Consider the following 20,483-nt stretch of genomic DNA (forward strand, 5'->3'; position numbering starts at 1 on the left):
TCTTCTGGGATTTTGATTTTTTTCACCTGACAATAGGTTTTCCAGTTTATCCATATTATTATGTGAGCCATCATTCAATCATTTTCATTGCTGTATAATATTCCATTTTGTGCATAGACATTTATTTATTTATTTATTTATTTATTTATTTATTTATTTATTTTCTTTTAAAGATTTTGTTTTTTTCCTTTTTCTCCCCAAAGCCCCCCGGTACATAGTTGTATATTCTTTGTTGTGGGTCCTTCTAGTTGTGGCATGTGGGACGCTGCCTCAGTGTGGTTTGATGAGCAGTGCCATGTCCGCACCCAGGATTCGAACCAACGAAACACTGGGCCACCTGCAGCAGAGCGCGCGAACTTAACGACTCAGCCACGGGGCCAGCCCCCATTTTATTTTTATTACCCTGCCAGAGGACATTTTCTTTTTCTCTTTCTTTTTTAAAAATAAATATTCTTGCTGTGAACACTTTCCTGTACATGGTTCCTGATGCACATGTATAAAAGTTTTTCTAAAGCATTTACCTAGGAATGGAGGTGCTGCCTCATAGAGTGTTCAACTTTACCAGATACTGTTGAATTGTTTTCCAAAGAGTTTGTGGCAATTTATGTTCCTGCAACAGTGCATAATCATTTTCAAGACAGCTTTATTGAGGTATAATTTGTATACCACAAGCTTCACCCATTTTAAGTGTAGAACTCAATGATTTTTGTGTAACTATCACCAGCAATCTAGTCTTTGAACATTTCCATCACATCCAAAAGCTTTCTCATGCTTACATATATCCTCTTTAGCACTTAATATTGTTCACCTTATTGCTTATTGTCAGTCTCGTTACTTAAAATATCTTGTGTGTGAATTTGCATTTCTCTGATTGCAAATGATGTCAAACATCTTTTGACGTCTTTATTGGCCATTCGTGTTTCCTCTTACATGAAATGTTTTCTGCCCATCTTTCTATTCGATTGTTTAACTTTTTCTTGTTATTTGGAATTGTTTATGTGTTCTGCATGCCAAAACTATGCCAATTATATTGTTTGAATTACTTGCTTCAGTTGTGGCTTGTTCTTTTCACTTTTTTGTTTCTTTTTAAATTTTCAGCGTCTTTTAATTTTTTTGTGATAGCAGATATCTGTTATATATCTGTTGATAACAGATCGGTTTTAATTCTAGCACCTGAAGCTACACAGGGGTGCATTTTATAAACTTCATGGGATGGTTGTCTGCGTTCACTAAAGTGACAACTGTGCAGTACCACTGAGTATCTCAGAACCAGGAACATCTTTTACTTGTTTAGGTCCAGTCCATAGAATAAAAACAAAACCAGAAGCCATCCACAGTTCTGCTAATTGTCAGTTAAATATTTTACACTTAATAGTTGATGTAACAGTATCTAGTAGGGGATTTTTAAAAAAAATAGCTTTATTGAGGTATAATTGACATACACTAAACTGCACCTACTTAAAGTGTACAATTTGATAAATTTTGACATATGTATACATTCATGAGTTTGTCAGCATGCTCAATATAATGAGCATATTCATCACCCCCAAAAGTTTTTTCATGCCCTTTTCAAATCCATTCCTCCTACTACAAAGCTACAGTAATCAAAACAGCATGGTACTGGTACAAAAACAGGTGCACAGATCAGTGGAACAGAATTGAAAGCCCAGAGATAAAACCACACATCTATGGACAGCTAATCTTCGACAAAGGAGCTGAGAGCATACAATGGAGAAAAGAAAGTCTCTTCAACAAATGGTGCTGGGAAAACTGGACAGCCACATGTAAAAGAATGAAAATCAACCATTCTTTTTCACCATTTACTAAAATAAACTCAAAATGGATCAAAGACCTAAAGATTAGGCCTGAAACAATAAGTCTTCTAGAAGAGAATATAGGCAGTACACTCTTTGACATCAGCTTCAAAAGAATCCTTTCGGACACTATGACCCCTCAGATGAGGGAAACAATAGAAAGAATAAACAAATGGGACTTCATCAGACTAAAGAGCTTCTTCAAGGCAAGGGAAAACAGGATTGAAACAAAAAAACAGCCCACTAATTGGGAAAAAATATTTACAAGTTATTTATCCGACAAAGGGTTAATCTTCATAATATATAAAGAACTCACACAACTCAACAACAAAAAAATCAAACAACCCAATCACAAAATGGGCAGGGGACATGAACAGACATTTCTCCAAAGAAGATATGCGGATAGCCAATAGACACATGAAAAGATGCTCATCATCACTAATTATCAGGGAAATGCAAATCAAAACTACACTAAGATATCACCTTACACCTGTTAGAATGGCAAAAATATCCAAAACCAAGAGTGACAAATGTTGGAGAGGCTGTGGAGAAAAAGGAACCCTCATACACTGTTGGGGGGAATGTGAACTGGTGCAGCCACTATGGAAAACAGTATGGAGACTCCTCAAAAAGTTAAAAATAGAAATACCTTATGACCCAGCCATCCCACTACTGGGTATCTGTCCTAAGAACCTGAAATCAGCAATTCCAAAAGTCCCATGCACCCCTATGTTCATCACAGCATTATTCACAATAGCCAAGTCATGGAACCAACCTAAGTGCCCAGCAACTGATGATTGGATAAAGAAGATATGCTATATATATACAATGGAATACTACTCAGCCATAAAAAAGGACAAAGTCGTCCCATTCACAACAACGTGGATAGACCTTGAGGGTATTATGTTGAGTGAAATAAGCCAGACAGAGAAAGACGAACTCTGTATGACTCCACTCATAGGTGGTAGTTAACGTATAGACAAAGAGAACTGATCGGTGGTTGCCAGGGGAAAGGGGGTGAGGGGAGGGCACTAGGGCTGAAGTGATGCACCTACAACATGACTAATAATGATGTATAACTGTAATTTCACAAGGTTGTTAACTATCATAATCTTAATGAAAAAAAAATCCATTCCTCCTGCTTCTCCCCACCCCTCACCCAGTACCACACTCCTAGTCATATCCCAAGGTAACCACTGCTCTGTTTCTGCAGATTTGTTTGTATTTTCTGGAAGTTTATATAAATGGAATCGTACAGTATGGATTCTCTTACATCTGGCTTATTTCATTTCAGATAGTTATTTTGAGAGTCATCCATGCTGTTGCCTGGATTTCACTGTATAAATGTACGAGTTTCTCCATCACCTACTGAACGACATTTGGGTTATTTCTAAATTTGGAAGAGAGCAGCTATGGATATTGTATACGAGTCTTTGTATGGACACATGCTTTAATTTCTCTTGGGTCAATGACTATGAGTGGAATGGCTATCACATATAGTTGGTGTACGTTTAACTTTTACTTTTTATTCTATTTTTATTTATTTTTGTGGTAAATTGGCTTATAACATTATATAAATTTCAGGTGTACATCATTGTATTTTGATTTCTGTGTAGATTACATCATGTTTACTACCCAAAGACTAATTACCATCCATCCCCACACATGTGTGCCTACTCTCTAGCGGGGGATGTTGAAAGTGATTTCAGGTTCTCATCCTGTTCTACTCTATTGGGAAGGTTTCTTGAGTAGGCATACGGCTGGCCAAATGGGGCTACCACCAGGACTAGAGCAGCAAGTAAAATTTTTACCACAATTTCTGTAGTTTTCACTTTTTTTGGTCAGTTAGAAGTGAACAGTGACAATTAAATGCTTATCTTTACATGTATACAAGGTCTGCTGTGAAAGCATGTCTGTTTACAAACATGTAAAAATACTGGGTAACTGGTTTGATAAGAAAATAATGTATAAAGGTATATAGCTAGAACATTAATCATCTCTGACCCTGGAAGGATCAATTCTGTATTTTATATTACCTCAAACAAAAGCAATTTTAGTTTTTTGAATCCCTTATCCAGAAATACTTGAAATGGAAGACAGACAGAAATTATTTATTTATTTATTTTTGAGGAAGATTAGCCCTGAGCTAACATCCACTGCCAATCCTCCTCCTTTTTCTGAGGAAGACTGGCCCTGAGCTAACATCCGTGCCCATCTTCCTCTACTTTATATGTGGGGTGCCTACCACAGCATGGCTTTTGACAAGCAGTGCCATGCCTGCACCCGGATCTAAACCTGTGAACCCCAGGCCGCTAAGAAGCAGAACGTGTGAACTTAATCACCGTGCCACCGGGCTGGCCCCCAGAAATTATTTATTTTTACCCTCATCTTGACTGTGAAAAGAATTAGATTAAAAAACAAAGAACTATTGAAATACCTAAGTCCAGAATGAGCCCAAATTTTTGGTCACATGGAATATTATCATCTTCAGGAGTAGGAGTGATAATGAAGGCTTTATAAGCAGTTTTTAGTCTATACATACAATAGGCGTATTTTGGCCACTGGAAAACAAAAGCTGTAGCATCAGTAAAGGTCTGAGAAGTCTCAGATTTGTAACTTCTGTTCAGTGTATTTAAGGTTAACTAAAGTTGACACCAGAATTTTTAAAGATAGGCTTATTTACAGTGTCTTTCAATAAATAAAGATTTTAAGTTTAACTTAATTGATTTATCAGTCTTCTCTTTTATTAATTTTGTGTAGTTTTTGTATTTTTATTTCTCCTGGGACTCTGATTACATGAACCTTAGATGTACTCATTCTGTCCTAATTTAACTTTGAGATTTTTCATCTTGTACAGCACTGTGTATTAGTGTCTTAAATTTTATCTTCTGGTTAACAAGTTCTCTTGTTTAGCCCTTTCATTGAGTTTTTAGTTTAATAATGATATATTTCACCTAGAAGCTCACTACTTTCCCCGATGTGACTGGTCCTTCCAAATAGTTTATTTTATTTGCTTGTCTTTGTGATTCTAGTTTTTATTTCTTTAAACTTTTCTTTTCTTTTTTTTGCTGGAGAAGATTTGCTCTGAGCTGACATCTGTTGCCAATCTTCCTCTTTTTCTTTTTTTAACGTGAGCCGCTGCCACAGCCTGGCCACTGACAGACATGTGGTATGGTTCTGCACCTGGGAACTGAACCTGGGCTGCCAAAGCAGAATGCACCAAACTTTAACCACTGGGCCATCAAGGCTGGCTCAAACATTTCATGCTTTTTAGTGTCTCTCTGATAATTCTGTTATCAGCAGCCTTCGGGGCGGGGGAAGGTTCTGTTTGTCAGTTTTTGCTGGCTTTCTCCTCTGTTGGCTTGCCTCCCTTTATGTGTGACGATCTTTGGTTGTATGCTTTGGCTTGATCTTAATTTGTGGAAAAATTATAGTTCTCAATGGAGAATGCTTTTCTTCCAAGAGGACTGGGGTTGCTTCTGCTTGGAACGAGGGATTCCGTTAACCTCAGATCCTCGGTGGTCCAGACTCAAGGCAGGAGTTTCAAGCTCTCTGAAGTCTTTCATTTGACTGAGCGTTTCCCCTTTCTTCTGCTCTGCCCTATTTCTTTTTATACTCATATTTTTTACCTTTTGAAGGTAACAGTCTTTTTATATGGTCCTTTTGTGGCAGAATATTTTTATTTCTTTCAAAACTTACTCTACGTTAGTTATTGCCTAGACTTTCAGAAAGAAAAGAAAGCACTGCTGTAAAATTGTAGGTATTTTGGTATATAAAAATGCAAAAAAGTTTAGAGAATATGAGATGTTCTCATGGAAAGGAAGAAGCAAAAAGAGCTATCATGTCATGCATTGTAATTAATTTTGAAGCAAGATAAATTTCACATGGCTCTAATTTTATTCTTACTGTGCAAAGATCCTAAGGAAATCCTCAGTCTATTTTAAAATGTGGACCAGAGCTTTCATTTTAGTTATTGAAAGGTACACTTTTCACATGTTACTGTGTGAAATGGTTTGAATTTTGAAGTCTTTAAAGAAATAGCCAAGTTTTATTTCTCTTTCTCCATGTGCATTTACCTTTGAAACTTCAAGGGCTTGTTACAGCCATGTGAAGTAGTGGCGGCAATTTACATTAGCCTAGCTTTAAGTTACCAGCAAATTAGTGGAGTTGGGTGAATGGCCTTTTGTTTGGATCACAGTACTCTAGTAGGTGTTGGCTGGGCTGTGATAAGGGTCATAGAAAGTGATGGTAAGAGCCAAATGAGGAAAAGCATAGTCTTTTAAGAAATACTTAAAAATTAGTGTTTTTATTTACTTAAAGTGAAAATACTTACAAAATTAAAAAATACAGCACAGTAATATGCTAATGAGAAACACCATTTCACAATGCTGGGTTTTAAAAATGGGACCAGCACCGGTATTCATGAAGGGATTAATTACAAAGAATTATGATTTGCTAGACAGATAATACATTTGCTGCTGAGGACACTACACGCTCTATTCTGATTTTCAAAAAAGGCGGTCTGTTCAGTTACTGAGCACCTTACTTCCATCTGTAAAATGAGGGTGTTTTGCTTTTGTTTCCTAGCATGGGGCTTATCCCAGTGCTTTTGAGATCCCCGCATTAATAAAATAATTACTGAGTACCTACAGAGTTTCAAGACTTGGTACTAGGTTTTTGGTAGATGTCAGACATAAAGAAAATGTTACTTTCCTTTTTTTCAAAGCTTGTTTACTAATTTTTAAAAGATTTCTTTGCATACATTGCTTTGCTTCTTCTCAGTAATCTGATGGGAGATGCAAGTCCTGTTATTAAGTGTAAGAGATGTCCCCAGTCCTAGAGTTGGTAGGCGAAAGGCGATATAAACGGGTGCTTGCTGTGTCGGCTCTTGTGCAGACCAAGAGCACAACATCCAGTTATAACTCAGTGATCACATCTTTTGGTAGAAGAAATACTATAAGTTGGTCTGTCTGTGTGCTCTTTTTGAAGACCTCATTTCAATCAGAGGTAGACCTGGAAAATTTAGACTCTTTAATAATTTCTTTCAGGATTTTCTCAGAGTCTTACAGCATCTAGGTAGTAGATCTTCTTTTTTTAACAATTGCTTTTCTAATGAAATGATGTTTCCCTCTGTAAATTCTTGCATTTCGGAAGTTTTTGTTGGTCGTTGTGAGTCCAGCTTACAGCTGGGCATGTGGCATTGAAACTCAGGAGAGATGGGGGGTCATAGCGTTGTTTGGAAAGCAGCCTCATGGGGATAATGTTGAAGGTACTGAGAATGGTGGAAGGAGATGGAGGAAAAGCAACGTGTGGGTTGGACATTGACATTGTTGAGGATAGACTATAGAGTGATGTCACTGAAGATGTGGAAAACCCCAAATGAGAGAGTGAGTGACAGGTTAGTGATTTAGAGCTAATTTTTTGAGAACAAGGGCCATGCAGACTCTTCCTCTTCTACTATATGAAAGGTACTGTAAAAATATAATCAGTAATAATTGAGCATGTCAATTTATCAGTTGTGTTTTTGTGGCCAGCTAGACTTCTGTGTAAAGCAAATGAGAAAGCAGCCCCTGAAACAGATAAAATAGAGTGAAGAAATTCTTGAGTGCGCTGAGTCTTCATTTGGAAGTGTTTCAGTGGTCACTCAGGCTTTTTTCACATGCTCAGTGTTGATATTGTAGTAATTTCTCATATTTACAGGCAAGTGAGTTTAGCTCCTCTACTTTGTGGACCAAGCAGAATGTATTGTTGGTTCGACCTTGGTGCAGTACCGCTCACAGAATCGTCACCTGTGGATTTGGCAGATGTGCACGGGGTGGCTCAACTCTTGCACAGCTTTTTTCCACGTCCTTGTCACTCTTATCTTGGCTACTGCTTCACAGAGGCTTCTCTGAAGAAGTCACTTAGCTTTGTTCAGGACTCGTTTACTTAAACCTGTGTGCTAGATCCCACTCGTTCTGCAGTTGGTTATTTAGTTTTCACAATTACTCAGGCCGCTTGCACAGTGTTGCTCTAGTTACGGGACACATTTATGGAGTACCTGACACAGTTATTTAGTGTTGGGTAATTATATGACTAGTTTTTAAAAACTGAACAGTTTTCTCTGCCCCAAGCTCACAGTCACTAACTTTATTTTTGTAGCCTATCTCCAAAATTCCTTCCTCCTTTATCCCTTTTAAATTATTGCAAGAAGTATCAACTCTTTAATGCCTGCTACCTTTTCGCAGATATGTCCACAGATGTATTTTGTTTGATCCACATAGTTTTAAAAACTAGTAAATGTCCCATAAAATTTAGATTTTGGGCTTCACTTAAAAGATCAGAATTTCTGGCAGCATTCCCAGTGACAGCACTAGACAGGAGCTGAGTAATGGCTCTTCTCCTTAGACAGGAGAGTAGGTGGTCTCCAAAGGGTCCCCCTCACCTCCCTTTTGACTTAGATCTGGTGGCTTCACTCATTGATGTTACCTGCCTGGCTCTTTGGGCACCTGAGTTTGTAACTCCTGCTTTATCGCTCAGCTCTTCGCTTCCTGCTCTGCCCTTTGGAACGTGCTGCTGGCAGCCCTCTTCGAGGTGAGATGGGCTCTGGACCCCGGGGGATACCAATCAAAGAGGCTGTGGTCCTGAAACCACCTCCTACCTTTTTAAAAGAAAAACTTAGGGGCTGGCCCCATGGCCGAGTGGTTAACTTCGTGCCCTCCGCTTTGGCGGCCCAGGGTTTTGCCAGTTCTGACCCTGGGCATGGACATGGTGCCACTCATCAGGCCATGCTGAGGTGGCCTCCCACATAGCACAGCTGGAAGGACCCACAACTAAAAAAAAAATGTACAGCTATGTACCAGGGGTCTTTGGGGTGAAAAAGGAAAAATAAAAAAATGTCTTTAAAGAAAAAAGAAAAACTTAGCAAGAAAATTTTTTGAAATATTTTCAAATGTATTTTGTGGTCTTGTCTTTACAACTGTCCCATGCGGCAGGCAAGTCTGGATTTATGTACTCTTGGGAAGCCGTAGGACCCGGCTTCTGCTGGCAAGGGTGTAGTTTTTAAAAGTAGTTCAGTGTGAGACTGGACCTTTACTGTGGCTGTTTCAAGGTGGCCACAGTCCTGTCGTGGCCCAGTTGGTAGACTTGAACCCTGGTCACTGCTCTGCTCTGAATGACCGTTGAGAAACCATCAGATCCTATGACTCTGGTGAGTGGTAGAACCAGTAGTTGATTACAGAACTTTTGACTCCTGTACAGCCTGCTGCTTTTCTGGTATCAGGTTTTTTGAGATAGAAATTCTTTATTCCATTTTGCTATTTGTTGGGTGAGGGCAGAAGAAGAATATCTGTGTTAACCATGATTTTCATAAGTTTACTAATTTGTCTTTTGTCTTGGAAGAATATTTTTGTACTTTTTCATGAGTGTGCCCTCATTTTATGTATGAACTTCTTTTTTCATTCATTCTCTGGGCCTGGTCCCATGGCCTCGTGGTTAAGTTGGATGTGCTCTGCTTTGGTGGCCCAGGTTCAGTTCCTTGGTGCCGACCTACACCCCTTGTCAGCCACCATGCTGTGGTGGTGACCCACATACAAAATAGAGGAAGATTCCCACAAATGTTAGCTCAGAGCGAATCTTCCTCAAGCAAAAAGAGGAAGATTGGCAACAAATGTTAGCTCAGGGCGAATCTTCCTCAGCAAAAAAAGCCCATTCTCTGCTTATTAGTACATTTGGTAGTTCTAAAGGTTTGATCATGTCTTCCTTCTTTTCTTTCTAGTTTTAGGCCATCTTCATTTAGAAATATCTTTTTGGGGATGTTTTAATTACTTTTAATTTGGGAGGGGGAAGGGCAAAAGGGGTGATTAGGCTCACATGTGAGGGGATGGACTATAATTAGTGTTCGGGTGGTGAACATGATGTAATGTATACAGAATTCGAAATATGATGTACATCCGAAAAAAATAAAAATTAAAAAAAAATTACTTTTAATTTATACTACCTCTGTGTGTTTTTAGGTGACACCATCAAATTACATAGGTGTATTATGACAATAGATGTGACCATATTCCAGTCACCTCCTTACCTCCCCTGGGTTCTGAAATGCCATCTCACTGAGGTCCGAATTATTTTCTGTGTCACTACTGAGTTACATTTGGGTTGAGGCATTTAGGGAACTGTCTGCTGTAATTTTTCCCCTAATGTGCTGTCCTTGTCCTACACAGAACTGTTTTATGGGATGTTAATGTATCGTATAAATGAGGTTCCATGGTTAAATAATATTTGGGAAATGTGGAGTTAACCAAAGTTAAGCAGGCTTCCTTACGGTAGGGCCTCTTGGAACCTTCGGAGTGCCTGTCGACTCTCTAAGGGGAGGAGAAAAAGAGGCCATGGTTTTTTGGCCACAGCTTCTGGGTAGAACTAATGTTCCTTTGGAAGTATTTTGGGAAAAATTAGTTTACTATGGTTTTTGCGTTGTTTTTCTGTGTTAGGTGGGAATGGCTCATCATTAGTGAGGTTTCTAACGTGACATGTTGCTGCCGTGTTGTCCTTCAGTCTCCCAGTGACTGAGCGTCCAGGATGCTCACAGTCCTGAGAAGAAGGTGCTCGTTGGCCTGGGTATGGCCCAGAGCACAAGGCCCGTGAACTCAGACTTGGACAGCCTATCTGTGTAGGTTTATAGATGCATCGTTCAGGCGCTGATGCCGCTTTGAGGCACTTACTCCCTCTGTGAACTCCAAAGCCTGGTCTTCAAACAGCTCTTGCCCCTGTTATGGTAATGAAGATTTAAGAGGTCTTTCAAACTGCCATCTTATTCTTGATAGGAGGAAGATTCAGGGATGGAAAGGAAAGATCCTTGGTGAACTGCTCATTTTGCACATCGTGCATAAACCATGGTCCAATGATGAATTATTTCAAAAAACCAGACAGACACAGGGTAAATAGAAAACGGAGCAGGACGGGCCTAGAATGCTGGCTAGGTGATTGGAGTGAAGGGAGTGGGGACCCAGGAGGCAACCTGCCCAGTGGATTTTAGGTGAGTTACAGATATTGCTGAAGCACCTGCTGGACGCTGTGTGGAAGAGCTTAATTGAGGGGATGGAATCTGGGAAGAGGTGTTTATCTTTGAACTAGGCTGGTGTGCACACTTTCTGCTGAGACTCATGGCTTGGAGCTTTGAACGGTTTGGCATGTTTCAGCCTGTCACTGTGTTTGTGGCTGGGGTCTTTCTGGAGACTGCTGTTACCCTAAATCAGTTCTATCACCAACTCCTAAGTGAAGCAGCTTTTACCAGAAGCTCTCTCGTGTTCGTGTGGGACGGCTGAACCCCTGGGTGGGAAGGATGCGGCAGCTTTATGTATTGGCCTGTCCTAAATTTCTGCTCCTTGGATCTTTGTTGACAGTGGATGCTGAGAGAAGAGAATGATGTGTTGTATTTTAAAAATCATCAAAACTGGAAGCATAGAGTTTATAAGTTGAAGGCCCAGGAGTCAGATAGATTTAGGTTTATCTTTGCCACCTACTACTAGCTACAGTATTAGTTTTTCCATTGGTTCATTTGGGTATAATGTTACGTATTTTACAGGATTGTGTTGAATAAGTGTTGTGTATGTATGTGTAGTGTAGCCAGGTAGAGTATGGTATAACCCTTCTCCTAAACGGCAGAGGAAGTGTACTCCTTGTCTGAATCCGTGAAGGAGACCTGGTGCTCTTCAGTGTTCCAGTAGAGCCTGTCCTTGGAGGCATTTAGCCAGTTCAGTAGAGAACAGAAATTGGAGAAGGAATTTTGAAGCAGTAAGATTTACTCTCAACCTCTGTTAAACCAGTTATTCTTGATATTTTTACAACCTCTTTAATTGAAATTATATGACTTTTTATTTTAGCAAAAGAAATTAAGTTTCAGCATCGTGGCAACCTTGGCCTTGTGCAAAAGAAACTGCTGCATATGTGTTCTTTGCCTGTTAATGGCAAAAACCAGTAAGGAATTTCATAGAACTTAATTATTGCTTATCACATATTCTGCTGTTGTTTTTTGAGGAGGCTTTTCAGTAAGATTTACTAGAGAACAGTGGAGATATTTATTTTATCAGTTCTAAGAGGAAATAATTTTATTTTCAAAAGGTTTTGTGTTCTTTAGCCTATTCAGTACTCTGAGCAACTCTGGGAGGGTGCTATAGCTAGCCCTCATGTTTTCATGAGGAAAGACCAGAAGCTCAGAAAATCTCGGTAATTTTCGCCCTGGTCATTGGCAGAGCTGGGGCTATAATGTGGGTCTTCTGCCAGCACTTTTTCTTCCCCATCCTCATCTCCTTGGACCCACAGGTCTAGGGACGTCAAGAGATTCAGCCTCAGTTATTTCTGAAAGATAATGTCAGTCAGAAATAAAGACAGAACTTCTCCAAATGTAGAAATTTCAGAGGAATAGTGTACTCCTAAATTTGCAAGCTCATTCAGTTTAAAAATGATTCCTATAATATGGCGCTCATTTATTACTTCAGACTCATTGCCTCAGTAATGACTTTTTAATAGGACTCTATTATTAGAGTGGTTGGACTGAAGTCTGATTGGACCAGAGTTAAGAGATGGCATCACTATAAATAGATTGAGATAAAATATTTTACATAATTTGATTGAACTTTTATGAGGTCTCATAAGTTGGAACCTAGGATCTTCTCTGAAAGGGTACTTACTTTGACCAATTTCCGAATAGCAAACCTCTCCCTGTGGGGTTTAAGTTGTAGTTAGAGTGGCTACTTTGGGGAATTTGGGGATTGAATGATTTCCCTTGGCACTTTCAATTGTGTCTCCTGAGGCAGAGCTTCATTAACTGCCCTATCAATAATTTTCCTAACCCAAAAGCCTGAGGAAGTAAGATTAGTACTCTGATTAGGGAGTCATGTAAAGACCACAATGAAAACAGAACAACCCTGAAAGTTTTTAATATATAATAGAAGTATTAGACATGGTTGTCTGTGAGCCGCTGGCATAGTTCTTAGGGAGGGCCTTATTGGCATATATAAGTGACTTTAATGCCCTCTTTAATAGCACCACGCACGAAGAGGTTGAAATGGACTTAAAGACGTTGCAGTTTCTTCGTGATTGCATAGCATTGGGCCAAATCTCTGACATTTAGAATTTGATTACGAGAAAAGCATATGGGAAAAAAAGTTTCTAAAAATTTTAAGCAGTTGTGAATTATAGTGAATTAATGATTGATTGATAAGTTCTAATAAAAATAGAATCTTTTCCTGTCACCTTAGCTCTTATACCAGCTACTCTAACCTTTTCTCTTTCTCTCTCATCACCAGCCATGTTGGGATACTGTTAGAAAACTACATTATTCCAGCAATTTTACCAAAGTTTGGATTAGTATTTTTAGCAGTTATTCTGTGTTTAAAATTTCCCATCAACATAAAAGGTTAATATTTAGTTGAAGAAGCAGTAGAAGCTCATTGATCTGTGGATTAGGATGGTGCTAAGAGTTTTTCCAGTAATTAGAGTTGAAACTTTTAGGAAACGGTGTATCACATGGTAAAATTGAAATGGATGGGATGAGAGATGGATGACAGATGATCTATTTTGCTAGTGGTATCATGAGATGAGGTCTGATGCTGAATATGACTTCTAAACTAATGTACAAATAAACAAAGCAAAAAGCAAAAACCCCCTAAAACAAGAAGGTGTGCCAAAGATGGCAAGCACACTCCAGATCATGATTTTTTGCTAACAGTGAGTGGGGAGTGGGGTCTTAGATTACATTCCCGTTGGGAATCAGGGAGTTATTTGGTATAATTTTATACTAATAATTTATATAGGATCACATTATGCTGTCAGTAATCTTGGATAAGTAATAATGGATATATACAAATATATATGTATTCTCTTAAATAATGATTGCTTTATTTTTCGTTTCTAAGTGAATTAAAATATACAGTGTAATAATTTTGGCAGATGATGGTTTGATTAGGAAATGTTATCTTTATTAGTTTATTAATGTTTGATTTTTTTTTCTCTCTTTCCTGGTTCCAGGGTGTGGATGAATGGAACATAGCTCGCCTAAATACGGTCTTGGATGTGGTTGAGGAAGAGTGCGGTATTTCTATTGAGGGTGTAAACACCCCTTATCTCTATTTTGGCATGTGGAAAACCACATTCGCTTGGCACACCGAGGATATGGACCTCTACAGCATTAATTATCTCCACTTTGGAGAGCCCAAGTCTTGGCAAGTTACATGTTTAATATTCATTTGCTTTGGAGTTTTGAAATTTGGGCAATAGGAACCTACTGAAGAGGATTTTTTTTCCTTTGTCTGATGGATTCAGATTTATATGAGCTGTAAGAAAGTTTTTGACTGTAATAATTGTCTTCTACTCTGCCCAGGGTTTTGCTCAAAATCATAAAGCTGGTGGTGACTGGTATATCTAGAGTTGCCTGCACACCATTCTGCGGGCCATGGGTAGATATTTTAGTCTCTAAGAATTTGTTAGGCATCTTTACTTCTCTGAGCATTTGTTGGAAGGTACACTGGAGGTACTTAGAAGTGAAGTTGACTTCCTGGATGTAGAGTACCGAGTAATGTTAATGATCTTCTGGTCCAGCCTCCTCGAAATAAATGACAAGTTCCATTTAGTACATGCTGGCTAACGGGAGAGGAGGGATGAATCAGGAGGCCTATTATTGCTCTTTGGATGATGGGCATGGGGAAAAGACTAAGTTAATGTTAATATGTGTCCTTAACTTGCAGTTTCCTGTGTTTGTGAGCCTCTTTCCTCATCTCTCTGAGCAGTGATTTTAAGATTTAATGTCCTATAAAATGCATCATATAGTACATTCACTACACATTTGTAATTATTAGTCTGTTGGTCACTATGGTATCCTTTGTGGTTAGCTAGTTTCATGTTTTGAACTTGTTTTCATGGGTTTTAGTCGTAGGAGAATTTAGGTATTGGTTCTGTTTTCTATAGTGCGTGTACATGCAGGATGACACACAGGCAGATGCATATGAAGCATCAACATGACAACCCAGGAAATACCCTGCTTCTGATGGTTGTAAACACGATAGGATGCTCTTCATGTGCTTGTGCCAGCCTGCTGGCTTTCTTGTGTCCAGTTTAAAGATAACGGCCTCTTTCAGATTCTCCTGCTGCTCAGGTGTTGAGATACAATGTATAATTTCTATCCCCATCTTGCCACTGAGGTTTTATCATTTGGTGAAGTGTGAAGTTATAAGCTTTCTCCAAAAAATTCAAATATAGCAAAAGTTCCTAATCATCAGAAATGACATTTAATTGGAAGGAAAATTTTAGATGTAAGGGCAGACTTCTTAGGACATACAAGAGAAACTCAGGCAGGGAATTATGTGAGCTAAAAAAGTTAGTGAGAAGCTGTTAAACTTATTTTAGAGGTGTTTTACTTGCATGTTGCATTTGATAAATTCTTAGCATTCTGCTCTCTTAATGGAATAAATCAAGCTTAAGCATTTTTAATAGGTGTTCTAGGGCCTAGAGAGGCTCTGTGACAGAGTGGTGTGATGGGATTGTTCATTATACAAGTGTTTACTGAGGGCCAGTTGTGAGCATACACTTTAGTCCCTGTGGGTTTCTGTTTGTTATATTTCTTCAACACCACTATAAAGGCTGTTGGAATGTCATTCTTCAGTACTTTAGGGACATAGTTTTTAGAGACTTGGAGAAATATTTTAAACAACGCATAGGCTCCTGGGCAGTTTCTCAGCTGCATAGTTATCTCCATGCTCTTTCTGACACTCACTTTCAGTGTGGATAAAATTAAATGACATGGAGGAGGCCAGCCCCATGCCCAAGTGGTTAGGTTCGCACACTCCACTTCGGCAGCCCAGGGTTTTGCAGGGTCAGATCCTGGGCGAGGACATGGCACCGCTCATCAGGCCACGCTGAGGTGGCATCCCACATACCACAACTAGAAGGACCCACAACTAAAAGTATACAACTATGTACCAGGGGGCTTTGGGGAGAAAACAGAAAAATAAAATCTTAAAAAAAAAAGAATTAAATGAAATGGATAAGTTCAGTATGTTGGTGAAATCTAGTTATAGGTAACTATATTTCCCTTAAGAAATCTGAAAAGCTAGTAGCAAAACTTTTCTGGAGATTTGTTAGATATTAATTACTGAGAATTCCTGGCACATTAATTTGAGTTTTTAGTATTAGAGGAGTTTAGATGAAGTCTTTGCTTTCTTATTAAGAAAGATGAGAGGCTGGCCCAGTGGCATAGTGGTTAAGTTTGTGTGCTTCATTTCGGTGGCCCAGGGTTTGCGGGTATGGATCCCAGCTCATCAAGCCATGCTGTGGCAGCATCCCACATACAAAATACAGGAGGATTGGCACAGATGTTAGCTCAACGATGATCTTCCTCACCTAAAAAAAAAAAAACGAGAGAAAGAAAGATGATTTTTTTCCACCTTGTCTTCTAGACGGATTATGTCTTCCTAAAAATCACTTAGGGGAGAATATTCTGGTCAGGGATAAGACTGATTCTAGAGCCTCGTGTCATTGGGAAAGAACATGACTGTTCATAAGTGAGAATAATTATGCCAGTTTGCGAAGTATTTCTTCCTTCCTGCATGTATATTTTCCACATTTAATTACTCTATTAATTATTAAGCATGTAGACTCTGTTAAATACATTAAAGGTAGATTTATAATATCACTATTATCTTTAACCTTGACCATCGTTTATAGTGATAAAATAATAAAACACAGCGGTGAGTTATGACAGGTAATCTCCATTCCATTTTCTGAGATAACTACTGTGGGAACAGAGTGATGTAAATGACTCCAAGGATATTTCCTAGTAGACTTATGAAAGATTATATTAGCTCAGCATAAAAGATTTTGAGGTAAACTCTATTATCATTGAAGTTCATTTTAGTAATCATCATCATATATTTGAGGTGAGCTTTGAAGGGTGGTAGAAGTGATACAAATTCACGTAAATACTGGGAGGTGGCCAGTGTGTGTGGCAGAGCTTCGACTCCAGGGACCAGCAAGCGATCAGGGCTCGAGTCCCTCTTCTGCTACTAAGGTGTCTGGCTTTGGACAAATAACTGTGCTTCTGAGAGCCCCCATTTCCTGACCCACAGAAATGACAAGGTTAATCAGGATGATCTCCAATGTGCTGATTCTGTGATTTGTGATGAGAACCTTAGGAATATTTTTACTTTACAAAATGAGAGAGTGACTGGGTGACATCAGGTGGTGTGTGTGCATGCGTATGCAGGCACCGATTTCCTTTTCCTGTGTCCTCTCCTTGTTGAGCTCTCTCTTGGTCAGTTGCCTTTACTCTTTTCCAGGAGTGCCCTCTCCCGTGCTTGACCTCTCTGACCCTGACAGTGGTCTTCCTCCTCTCTTGTCTTATGGGCTGGCATTGAACTTCAACTTCTTCTTCTTCAGTTCTACACTCAGACACCAAGTTCTGGGTATGATTATTGCAAAGACTGCCTAGATTCCCTTCTTACTTCTGTCTCCACTTCTCTCCTCTGCACATGCATCCCTTAGATTTTGCCTGAAGACTTTCTGGACCATGTACTCCCCCTACCTTAGACATCTCTTTTTGCACCTTTCAAGTGGTTGTGGCCAGCCCCCACCCCACCCCTTTCCTGTGCCTGCCTTGAAGTTGGGGGTCTGTGTTTCTTTGCTTTCAGTCATCAGCAAATATAGAGCCTGGCCATAGGATTGATGCTCTGTTAATAATTCTTGTTTTGAGTCAGGAAAAGTATTAAATTGTTTTGGATCAATCTGTTTAAGGACAGACAAGGAAATATATAGAACATTTTGCAAAGATTCTTGTCTAAAATGTAACTATTAAGAACACCAAGTTTTCTGAGATTTCTCCGTAGCTGCAGATACGCACAGCTCCAGGTGGAAGCCCCAAGACATACTTTTCTGGGCCCTCTGTGTGGCACATGTTGCGAGTAAGTGTTCATGACCTCAGGTTCACACTCAAGAGACTTTAGAGGAGCTGATGGTTTATTTAAATGTTTCTGGCATAAAGGTTTAAGGGAAAAAGAATGCTTAAAGTAAGCAGATAGAAAACTGCTTTGGCAGTTGGTGGTAAAGTATCTGTTTTGTTGGAATGAATATTGACTTTGGAACCAGAAGACCTGTTTTAAAATCCCAATCAGTCACTTACCAGCTGAATGACTTAGGGCGAATCACTCTGTTCCTTTCATCGTGAGTGTCTTTAACTGCCAAATGGAGGTGTGATTTATTCTGTCTGCTTAGAGGATTGCCAGGAGGGTCCAGGGAGCTACTCTGTGTAAAAGAGCTTCATAAACTGCTATCCAAATATTCCTAATTACCATTATTTTAAGAACCTTGTGAAAGTAAATCATTTTTTGGTCATAGTAGTTACTTAAAGCCTAAACTTAGCATGATGTGTCTGTATATAACAGAGTGGGAGTTTCAAGGATAAATAAAATATAATTCTCCCTTCCAAGCATCATGTGTGAGAGTGCTTAATTGCTGGCGGATATAGAATTTAGATGGTGCCTTGAATCCTTCTTTCCGAGACCGTGTCCAAATGCAGTGGATGATAAGAGACTTTCAGATTTACTCTGTAGAGAGCGAGAGAGATGAGGGTTAAGAGGACATGTCTTAAGCTCTGAAAAGGTGTAAAATTAGGAAAGAAGTTTCTCCTGGATGTTTTTAGAAAAAATAAGGATAGGCTGTAGCATTTTGGACTTGGTTAAATTTTGTTCACCAAACTGTGAGATTTTGTAAAAATGTTGTGTGGTAATAAGAGTCGTATTATTCAGGACAGATATAAATTTAGTTCAGTGCTTTCGTACATCATTTGTTTATTGTTGTGTGGTATTTCAGAGCACAGGTTTTTGCACCAGAGTGTGTGTTTTGAGTTCTGGCATTAGTTTTTACTGAGTATGTGACCTTGGGCAGTTATTGTATAACCTCCTTGCCTCCATTTCCTCTTCTGAAACACTCAGATGGTTTTGAGGTAGTTGTGTGGATTAAATAAAATCCTGTGTACAAAGGATGTAGCACAGCTCCTAGCATATCCTCCGTGCTCAATAGGTTTTGACATCTCATTGAACAAATATATATTGCATGATTTATATGTAAGACCTAATAGATCTTAAATTAACAAGGATTCTTGGTTCTAAACGATAGGAACCCAATTTAAGCAAAAAGACTAATTGCCAGTGTATGTAGTTCTGATCAGCTGGAAGCATGGCTCAGTCCAGGAGATCAGATTCTCCTGTCCGGGTCTGTCTTCATCTCTCCTGCCCTCCATTCTCTCCTTCCCATGTCATGCCTACTCCTTTTTCCTCTTTTTCCTCTTCCTTTCTTCTTGGAGTAGAGGAGAAGCTGTTTACTTATAAATAGCTATTTGATTTTTATTGAATTTTAGCATTCAAGTCTTACTTTTTAAAAGAACAAACAAGTTTTATGGTCTCAAATTGACCTAAACATGTTTAATATACGTCTTCTCCATCAGAATGTGAGATCCCAGAGTGGGGAACCCTGTTAGGCTTGTTTACTGGCACTTCTCCAGTGCCTGGCACAGTGTCTGGCGTGATCCTGCTACCCAGTAGGTACTCAATAAATATGTGTTAAAGGAACAGCCTTACCGAAGGAATTCGTTACTGAGGTTTTTTCCTTTAACACCTAATATGGAACCTTACTTTAGGGATTGGACAGCTTGATACTATTTAATGATATATTGAATTAGCAACCCACGGTACTAACCCCTACTTGGAAACTTAGCTATTTAGTAAGTTCAGACTCATTAATATATTCTAATTGCAGATGTTAAGACTAATTGGATAAATTATCCAAAAATTGGATAATGGTAAAAGCTATGTCCTTTTGATGGTTTGTATAGAAAAAATAGTCTTAGAATTAAGAGTGGTTTGTTTCTGGTTTTAATACTCTTCCTAGAGAAATTTGCCCTCTAAATAAGAAAAATAGACTTGTATAAATACTTCTTTATTGAAGTCTTATCAAAATTAACTGCTTACATTATTCTGATTATTTTTAGGCATATCTATGTATAACTTTTAAGATAATGTTGTTAAGAAAGGTTTAAGAAATTGGAAATATACCCAAAAAGTATGGTATTAATTTTGTACTCAGCTGCTCGCTATATTTCTAGGAAGGATAACTGGTAGCAAAAACTTTTATTGCTCAAATGGATCGTAGTTTACTTAGACCTGAGCCTGACTTGGAGATAAACACAACCACACTGGCACACGTACGGTGAGTCCCATAAACTCCTGCTCAGCAGAGTTCCCTCAGGGAAGCATCAGTGAGGTCTAGCGTTTGCACTTTTGAAAGTAAATCTCACTCTTTCCCCTGCAGTGAAGAGATATGATGCCTTTTCATTAACTGATTGGTAAGTGTGGGGTTCCTACGGGAACTCTAAACTTAGATTAATTGAGTACTCTTAATACCCCTGATAAGCAGAGCAGGCGTTTGTGAATTCCTTCAGGGTGCCTGTTATTTTCTTGTTGCTACTCTTTTAGGTAAGCGACCGCCACCACCTATAAGAACCACAGAAGCCCCTTCAAATGAAGAGAAATTGCTAAATCCAATCCATAACTCTTAGGGAAAAATCAGAAGGTTGATGCAAATTTATTTGCCCTGTAGCTCATGGAAAACAAGCCTTAGTGCTGTTAGCCTTGCGAATTACCGTGG

At 38.9% G+C, this 20,483-nt stretch overlaps 1 protein-coding gene across 2 annotated transcripts in view; it reads left to right on the top strand.

The window, feature by feature from the left end:
* The window catches only part of KDM4C (lysine demethylase 4C), a 389,700-nt gene that overhangs the window by 76,646 nt on the left and 292,571 nt on the right, over positions 1–20,483 (top strand). The window contains exon 5 of one of the 2 annotated variants that reach the window (XM_070496076.1): positions 13,821–14,014. The exons of the other annotated variant lie outside the window; for it this stretch is intronic. Within the exon in view, the coding sequence (XP_070352177.1) occupies positions 13,821–14,014 (194 nt within the window). The remainder of the gene's footprint in view (positions 1–13,820; positions 14,015–20,483) is intronic. 2 annotated transcript variants of the gene reach the window in all.

The sequence above is a fragment of the Equus asinus genome, chromosome 23, assembly GCF_041296235.1.
Source record: "Equus asinus isolate D_3611 breed Donkey chromosome 23, EquAss-T2T_v2, whole genome shotgun sequence".
NCBI lineage: Eukaryota > Metazoa > Chordata > Mammalia > Perissodactyla > Equidae > Equus > Equus asinus.